The sequence below is a fragment of the Anoplopoma fimbria genome, chromosome 16 (genome assembly GCF_027596085.1).
Source record: "Anoplopoma fimbria isolate UVic2021 breed Golden Eagle Sablefish chromosome 16, Afim_UVic_2022, whole genome shotgun sequence".
Lineage (NCBI taxonomy): Eukaryota > Metazoa > Chordata > Actinopteri > Perciformes > Anoplopomatidae > Anoplopoma > Anoplopoma fimbria.
Genome location: NC_072464.1, coordinates 16366279 through 16375470, shown reverse-complemented (window position 1 = coordinate 16375470; position 9192 = coordinate 16366279). Strand labels below are relative to the sequence as shown.

General features: G+C 40.9%; 1 protein-coding gene across 2 annotated transcripts; it reads left to right on the top strand.

The window, feature by feature from the left end:
- Positions 1-333: 333 nt before the first annotated feature.
- On the top strand, positions 334-8757 carry akap17a (A kinase (PRKA) anchor protein 17A). Of its 2 annotated transcripts, XM_054615361.1 has the most exons (8): positions 334-432; positions 1290-1637; positions 1937-2155; positions 2652-2864; positions 4230-4378; positions 5308-5548; positions 6254-7110; positions 7715-8757. In XM_054615361.1, the coding sequence occupies exons 2-8, from the start codon at positions 1299-1301 to the stop codon at positions 7758-7760; spliced, it is 2064 nt and encodes a 687-aa protein (XP_054471336.1). In that variant the 5' UTR covers positions 334-432; positions 1290-1298; the 3' UTR covers positions 7761-8757. The 2 variants fall into 2 exon arrangements, with proteins under 2 accessions (XP_054471336.1, XP_054471335.1); XM_054615360.1 differs by having other exon boundaries at positions 6254-8757.
- The last annotated feature ends 435 nt before the right edge of the window (positions 8758-9192 follow it).

The following is a 9192-nucleotide window of genomic DNA, read 5'->3' as shown; positions in this document are numbered from 1 at the left end:
CTATACAACAAAATAAAGATAGAAACACAAAAACAAAGTATCCTCCAAGGGCTTAACAAATGGTAAATAAGTCCTTAGACATAAGGTGTCATATTATTTAATACAGATAATCTCTAATTTATCATCTTTTTATGACTCTAAAACCAAGTGGATGCACCAGAAAGACATGGAAATATAATCATATTGTTGAAGTATGTAATTGTTCTGGTGGTCCTCCTGCGCACGCCCTCCACACGGTGTCGCTGTTGTGAAATGACGCCGCTATGCTGCTGCTGCTGCACGCTGTTTCTTTCTAAGGTCAAAGGTCACCGCATGCGGAAGTCGGTTGTGGTTGTGTGTTTTCTTTCCTGCTGAGATTGGCTCCTCTCTATAAATCAAGATACTTTGCAATACGTTTGTTGATTATCTTGCCAGTGGGGAAACTGATGCCAGGTAGGTGTTGGTGATGACTGACGTGTGTGAGTGTGTGTGTGTGTAGCTATAGCATGCTAAATGCGGAAGAGAGAGCTGGTTGCAAAACCCTCTTCAAGCTAACGTTAGCTAGCCTGCAACCAACGTCAACTAGAACTCGATGTTATAGTTTACAACACAAAGGCTGGATGTTTGAACGAATCACAACAGTTTGCTCCTGACGTTAGCTGTCTAGTTTAATAGCCCGTGCGTTGTTCAGCGTGGTCTGTGAATGTGTATCGTTAGCCAGCTAGCGTTGTTTGTGACCAGCTACCGTGACCTAGCCGTAACGTAGCAACGTTACCTACCCGTAACGTAGCAACGTTACCTACCCGTAACGTAGCAACGTCCACGATAACAGCTGTTTGAAGAGAAGAACACAACGTTTGTCAACCATTATTTTGAGTTGTTTTTTATTAAATTGGAAAGCAAAAGCGCTAATTTATTATTTATTTATTCTCTTATTTATTATTATTATTTATCATTATTTATTATTATTATTTATCATTATTTATTTTATTTATTTACTCTCTTATTTATTATTTTTATTTTTATTTTCATTTATTATTATTATTTATTTATTAGTATTATGTATTATTATTTATTTATTATTATGTATTATTTATTAGTATTATGTATTATTATTTATTATTATTTATTATTTATTTATTCTCTTATTTATTATTTATTTTTATTATCATTTATTATTTATTTTTATTATTTATTTATTTATTATTATTATTATTTATTTATTATTATTTATTATTTATATTCGGTGTTACTTCAAGAATAGCTAACCTGTGCTAACTGTCTCCATTGTCTCCTCAACCTTCCTGTAGCTTCCCGTCATGTCGGCTACAATGACCACCATTGTCCATGACACTACAGAGGCCGTGTGCTTCTCCTCCGAGTACAACCTGTACCTCAAGCCCATTGCCAAAATGAGCATCAGTGTGGCTCTGCCGCAGCTCAAGCTACCAGGCAAGAGCATCTCAAACTGGGAGGTAATGGAGAGGATAAAGGCCATGGTGGCTCCAGATCAGTTTTCAGCCCTGCGGATTTCCAAGAGCACCATGGACTTCATCCGGTTTGAGGGCGAGGTGGAGAACAAGACGGTGGTCAAAAGCCTGCTGGCTCGTCTGGATGGGAAGACCATCAAACTTAGTGGATTTACTGATGTACTGAAGGTAAGGCTGACATGATTGGATGACAAATCCTATGATGAAACTTGATTTACAGATATTTTGACCAGCTAATTTATATCAATGAGACTTAAGAGAGAAAATATTAGACACCTCTCTGTATAATTCAATGCTGTTAAATGGCACTACAAACTACAACCTCCAAAATGACAATCATGTAGAATCGACACCTTTCTAAAACAGTGTCATCCCCCTTTTATATATAGCAGAGCTGTTTTATCAAAGTGTACATAAAAACTGGCAGATAAATTAATATAAATCTTTCCCTCCCCCTCTTTCCTTAGGTTCGTGCAATAGAGAACAAAGTGGACTTCCCTACGCGTCACGACTGGGACTCCTTCTTCCGCGACGCCAAGGATATGAATGAGACTCTGCCAGGAGAGAGGCCGGACACCATCCACCTAGAGGGAATCCCTTGCCGCTGGTTCAGCCAGAAGGACAGCCCGTACCCAGACCGGCCCTCTGAAGATGTCCTAATTGCTGTCTTTGAGAAATTTGGCAAGGTGGGCCCTGTTTCTGTTTCTATTTTTAACAGGAAATTAACACAGAATTCCCATTGCATTAAATGTCAGTTTGAAAAAGGTAATGTCTCACTGGGCTGTAAGACATAAGTATTGCAGTGTGGCCTTTGCTGCAAACGGACATTCATGTTTATTTTTTATAGGCTGATATTACAGTATACAATGTACAATCTTTTTAATTGCTGTTTTTTGGGGGGGGCACCAGTCCTTATTAATAGGGACATAATAAGTGGGGTTGGAAAGGAACTGCTTTGAGGAGCTGTAGTCCCCCATGAAACTGGTTGATTCTGCATGTATTGAATTTCGTAATAAGCTGAAGTTATCCGTCTTTTTGTTCCCACTCAAACAATATGATTCAAAGAGAGAGCTGTAATTACAGGAAGACGGCACCAAAAGTCATGTATATTATATAAACAAATCATTGATATTAAATGACATTGTATTTGATCTTGTCAATGTGCAACCTTTTCGATCGTAGGTGCGAAATGTTGACATCCCCATGCTGGACCCATACCGGGAGGAGATGCTGGACAAGAACTTCAACACATTCAGTTTCGGGGGTCATCTGAACTTTGAGGCTTATGTCCAGTTCCAGGAGTACTGCGGCTTCACCAAGGCGATGGACACCCTGCGCAGCATGAAGCTGATGCTGAAAGGAGACGATGGAAAGGCAGTGGCCTGCAACATCAAGGTACTGCACGCTCTCATGGTTGGGCACTAGCCTTGTTTATGGTTATGGCAAGAACACAGTAAGGGTTGATCATTTCTTTTCTCAATTATTCGACTGAACCATTGAAAAGTTTCCTTCAAAATCATGGGCGTTTTGGCGTGAGTTGATATCCTATTTCCAAAAAGTTTACCATTTCTGAGCTTCATGACCTGGTGATCATAATTAAGCTTGATTAAGTTCCTATATATTTTATATCCTAGAGTAATTGATCAGTCCAAACTAACAGGGAAAGTGTGACTAAGGTGTATAAAGAGACTTATTTTCACAATAAGGCATGTAGTGGACATTGCAAGATAGTTTGTTGCCAATCACACTTGCAAACGCACACAGTAATGTAAGATTACTTTGAAACATAAACAATGTATTTCTAAGTTTACATCATGATGCTGAAGCTCTTTTAACACATTGCTATTTTTTGCTAAGGGCATACAAGAGATCTCTATCCATAATTTGTTTTACATTAGAGGCAAGAAGTGAATTCTAACTTCCTGTAGTGATTGTGCAGATTGGCAGATTTCAGCAATTAGATTATGTTGTTCAGACACACAGCAGCTTTAGGACCTTTTAGTGTAATGAGAATTAAAGCTGCGTCATCATTATTTTCAAGGTGATGAAGGTAGGGGAGAGCCAGAGATCTCGTAATCTACAGAATTAAGCTTCACTGTGAAATCTAAATTAGGTTAGAGGAAGCAAAGGAGGGTCTCTATAAAGGGACAGAGGAAGAAAAGAAGATGTATAAAGTAGATTTTGTCCTTAGATTACAGAAGTAAACAACGAGAAGGCATTTCGATATCTCACCAGCTCTTGTCTGATGAAGGGCTTTCTCTAGAAGGTTTATAAAGTATTTTGAACACAACGGCTCTCATAACCCCGCCTGATGATCAGTGTTGTACTGAGTCAGATTTATATAAGACACCGTCACTGTGTAATGTATCTAGCAGTGTGGATTCCAATGTCATGTTGTTGTAGTGAACGTTTCCTACCATCTGGAACTGGAAGGAATGACCTGCCATGCTAGAGTAGCCTAAACTCATTTTTTTGGAAATTGTTGGAGAGCTGGATCTGTCTTACTCAAATTATTTTACTCAAAGATTGTTGAGTCTGGTTTTACTGGACAGGCTGAAATGACCACCAAAGCACAAAAGATAGTACATATTCAAGAAAACTCCAATAAAACATCATAAATGCTCAAAAACACTGTAATCATTTTGGGGGGGGAAAAAATTATTCTTACAGGATAATTAAGATGCTGTTGTACTTTGTACCATGTATACCATGAAGTATCTTTTTGTAAGCCTTGTATTGGTGCGTCTGTGTTTTCCTCAGGTGGCCTTTGACACCAGTAAGCACCTGAGTGAGTTGGCCCTGAAGAGGAGAACCCTGGAGAGGCTGAAGTTACAGGAGCTGGAGAGGAAGAGAGAGGAGCAGAAACGACGGGAGAAGGAAGAAGAGGAGCGACATAAGGAGGAGGAGAGGTATGATGGGAGAAAAAGAGAAATGAAAAGCTGTTACCAGGGAGAATAACATGCTCATTTTAATAAGAGCAGTGACCCAAAATGCATGTGCTGTACTACTGCATTCCTATTTAATGGGAAAGAGACAAAATTAATATTACCGTATTTTCCGCACTATAGGGCGCACTGTCAATGAATGGTCTATTTTCGATCTTTTTTCATATATAAGGCGCACCGGACTATAAGGCGCATTAAGCGAAACAAAACAGTCAGTCAGTCAAACTTCCTCCACTTCCTACCATTGATTCATTAACGTTGAATTCTCTCGCAGCTGCTCTATTCCCATGTTCTACTGTGTGACTGACAGCCTTGAGTTTGAAGTCCGCGTCGTAAGCGTGTCTCTTGACAGGAGCCATGTTGGGGTCCTTATACACACACACTGTAATATTATGGTGAAGCACAGTATGTATTACTCCGCGACGCTCCTGACTACGGTAGCCGTAATGCTGCTGCGGTGCGGCTTTGTAGTTTACCAAAGTCGTACTAAAACATGTTGACAGAGCGCCGTGTACCACACAACACCGCTTCGAGGTCAGTAAGCACAACCAGAATTAATCCATATATAAGGCGCACTGTCGTTTTTGAGAAAATTAAAGGCTTTTAAGTGCGCCTTATAGTGCGGAAAATACGGTAGATTGTTTAGGAATCATTTTTCGTAATAAAGCAATTTTCAACTGTTTTTTAAAACAATTCAGGGAATTCATTTTCAGTGTAATATTGAGTGAATGGAAACAAAAAGCAACAGTTTTTGGTTAATTCAATTTTGCTCTAACTGTACCAACATAAGTTACAATGCACTGCGACATAGTACTGTTTGACTAGAGTTCATAGCAGAAAGTTACCAGAAATAACAGATGATAACGTAGGACAATTCACATTTTTTTGTTCAGGAAACAGAAGGAGCAGGAAGAGGAGGAGAAGGAGAGGAGGAAGGAGGAGAGGTTACGAAAGCGAGAGCAGAAGCTGCGGGAGAGAGAGGAGAGGAGGAACCTGAAGAAAGTGAGGCGCCAGCAGGAAGAGGAGCAGAAGAAGCTGCAGATGAAGATCGCCATGGAGGAGAGGAGGCTGCTGCTGGCTCAGCGCAATCTGGAGTCCATTCGTCTCATTGCTGAGCTTCTGGCCAGGGCCAAGGTACGGCATGTTCACAAAGATACACAATACACATCTGAATGGGTATACACCAATACTAAGGTTAATGTCTTCAAATGTAATGCTTTAAGCAGCAGTAAGGCTCTGACCTGTTTCATATTCCTGAACTGGGCTGCAGCTGGCTTATTTCTAGGGACGGGAAGGCACATGAGACTGAATTAAAGCATATTTCTGTGGCCTCGAGAACATTATCCATTCTTGAATTCTGTATTTCTACGATCAAGTGTTATGCAGCGTTTAAGGACAAATAGACTTTCCTTTTTCATCCATGTACTACTTTCGTAATTGTCCGTTAAAGGGAAGCAGAGCTCTCAGAGAAGTTACTGCTCTCAGCCAAGAATACACTTCTCTCGTTGTACAGTTAACCAAATGAGATAAAACGATGGAATTGGTGAACTTTATCGGTGCTGGAAGAGGGTTTTGGACAGAACAAGCCGAGCGGTTTCTCTTTTAACATTAGTAGAACCTTTTATTATTTGATAATGCTCTATAACTTGCTTGTGGGCTTTCTGTAAAATGACTTGGATGACACTATAATGTAGTTTCATATTGGCCTAGAGTAGCCTAGAGCAGTGTCTCGTCCTGACTGTCTTACCTTTTAATTTGCACATTTCTAGCGATGATGATTTTTTCCGATTGAATTGTTTTACTTATCTCTACCTTCATTGGTTCCTCCTCCTTCTCCAGGACCTGAAGCAGCAGCAGCAAGAGAAACAGAGGGCTGAACGGGAGGAGCTGGAGAGGCAGGAGCAGGCTCGACAAAAGGAGGAACTAGCTCGTCTTCAGAAACTGGAGTCCTGCCGACGCAAGCAGGAGGAGGAGCTCCGGAGGGTGGAGGTGGAGAAGGAGCGGGCACTGGAGCTCCAGCGGCGCGAGAGGGAACTCAGGGAGAAACTGCTTTGCAACCTCATAAAGAATAGCAGCGGCAAAGCCACAAAACCTCCAGGACCACAGGACCAGGATGGCCCCGTAACGAGTGAGGAGGCCTCTGATCCTCGTGGCAATGATGTAATGTTGGGGGTCCTGGGCCGGATGTACGGAGTGAAGGCAATAGACGGCGAGCAGAAACAGGTGTCCAAAACCAGTGTGCATTCACAAGTTTTGGGCAAAAAACGAACGCCAGAGAAAAGGAAAGTAGCGGAGGACAGGAAGAAAGAACGGGAAGGAAGAAGGGAAAAGGAGGCGAGGAGTGGGCAGAGTAGGGAGCAGGCAAGGGACTGTGACCGCTCCCACAGAGAGAGGGGCTCCCAAAGCCGAGGGAGCAGGAGGCGCTCTCACAGCAACAGCAGGAGGAAAAGGAGCTCCGGCCAACGGAGGAGGAGCTCCAGTCGTCCCAGGAGGAGCCTCAGTCACCGCGGCAGCAGGAGGTGCAGCCACAGCAATTACAGCAGGAGCACGAGCTCCAGCCGAGAGAGGAGCCGGAGCAGCAGTGGGAGAAGCTACAGCAGAGAGAGGAGCAGCAGGCGTAGTCACCGTAGATACAGCAGAGGCAGCTCTAGGACCAGCAACAAAAGTAGAGACAGGAGGAGTCACAGCCATTACAGGTACAAGAGACACAGCAACAGTAGAGCCAGGAGCGACTCCAGACGATGCTAGTGATCAGTTTATTGATTTATGCATTCCCCTTTGTTGGGCTAACACCTAAAGTTCAAAAAGTTTTAAAAGTGGAATAGACATTTTGCCCCTTTAAGTAAGTAATGTAACCGTGCACAGAATGGCTTTCTCCAGAATAAGGCAGCATGACACAAAACCAAAAATTTGGATACGAAAAAAAAAAATCCCATATAAAAGTAGAATCAACTAACAATATATATACATATAAGTGTAATCTGTATTTGTAAGGCATGAAAATCATATCAGATGATTCTAGGGAGTTGCTTTTACCCTTTTCCCCCACATTTCATACTCTTGTATTGAAGCTGCTGACTTTTTAAATCTTCAGTGTGTTTAACATTTAACAACTTTATGGCATAAAAAGTATGTGCAAAAGACATTGCATCAACATTTGCACTCAAGTACACTAAAACTAACATGAATAGACATATCAGGGCATTCAAATTAGATGAATTACATGGGATGTTGAGAAAAGTAACTGGCTGATAATTGTTTGAATTAAAGGCTAATATAATAGGCTTATTATATTTGTAGATCGACAGACCAGTCCGACCCTACTGTGAACCCAACAGCCTGTTGATCTACTCCATTTTCTGCAAGCAAGTTGTCTTTGTGCATGAATAACAGTGAGTTGTGGAAAGTACAAATGGTGTTTGTTATTTTGATGTGGCACCTTCATCCATCCTTGTAGCCTGACTACAGAACATACAACACAGCGTTGTGTACTGACATGTAATCAGCTTTTAAGTTTCACACACTTTCACACACACTGGCTGCCATAGTCATGTTAGACATATAAGTGGGCTAAAGGCTGCTGTTCCATTTATAAATGTGAAATTTCCACACACCATGATTTTAGAGTTCTCTTTTAACTGCCTGAAATATTTCTTGAGATACTGCTTTAGTATTGGCTGTGTTGCTGATAAGCAGCTCAGAAAAACAAACGATTGAATGCTACAACAGATTCGTCGTCCAGCTCCACCAAGCAGCACCATTTTTAATGATCACAAAAACTCATTTATGTTAGTTTTTTTTTTTTTTTAAATGTTGTGAAGAAGTTTGTTAATAAAGGAAAAGTGGGTTTTTTTGAGGGGGTGAGTTGTGTGAAAACTTAAGAGTAATGAAATACATATTGGATCTGACTCATCAAGCAGCGTTCTTTCCTCTGTTATGTGCAAGTCTTGAATTGAAGTGACTGCTTTGAGACCTGCCCAATTTCTTCAAGACTTTTTTTTCCAAGTCTGGATCAAAGTTTAATTATTGTTTTAGAAAAAAAGCTTCTGGGACTCAAGTCAAACCAGGACTGTACCAATTAAAAAATTAGATGTTAGGATTCTTTCATGTTCACAATGCTGGATGTATTGCTATGGTCTTACTAATAGCTGTACAGACTGGTCCTCTTTTTTTTTTTTTTTTTTTTTTTTTTGTATTTCAGCTTTTGGGAAGTTAATCAAGTTCAACAGTTTTGCTGACACGGCTAAATTGACATTGTTACATTTCATGGCAAAGCCCATTTGTTTTGTGTACCGTATGCTTATGATCTCTGAGAGCATGTCTTAAATGCACATTAAAATAAAAAGTCATGCTGAAAACGTTGATGTTCTGCCTCCTTTACTTTCTACTCTAACACTGTCTCATGATCCACACGGCCACACACAATGTCAATCTTGCGGTAAGTCTTTGGAATAGCTCTGTACAAACTCAAAACCTTGTGTGAAGGATCAAGGTGACGGTTTACCCCAACTCCAGCTGTTGTCTCTGTGTGCTGTCCAATACACCGCTGGTTTAATGAACTGTCTGGATGAATAATTAATAGTCTGTTTAGTGTCTGTGTAATCTCATAAGAGCATGTGACATTGTCGTCTGTGTCATTTAGACTGATGTTACCATTAGTCTCTCAGCATAAGTGCAATCGGCATACGGAGACGAGAAGGGGAGCTCGTCTATCCGAACAAACGGTTTCCCCTCAGAGGTTTGGTTATCCACAACCATCAATCACATTTTTGGGGGTC

Bases quoted from the DNA above. Each gene is read 5' to 3' on its own strand.
- akap17a (XM_054615360.1), top strand. From the start codon at position 1,299: ATGTCGGCTACAATGACCACCATTGTCCATGACACTACAGAGGCCGTG. The intron at 2,156-2,651 runs GTGGGCCCTGTT...TTTCGATCGTAG, and splicing joins TCTTTGAGAAATTTGGCAAG to GTGCGAAATGTTGACATCCC. The intron at 2,865-4,229 runs GTACTGCACGCT...TGTTTTCCTCAG, and splicing joins CAGTGGCCTGCAACATCAAG to GTGGCCTTTGACACCAGTAA.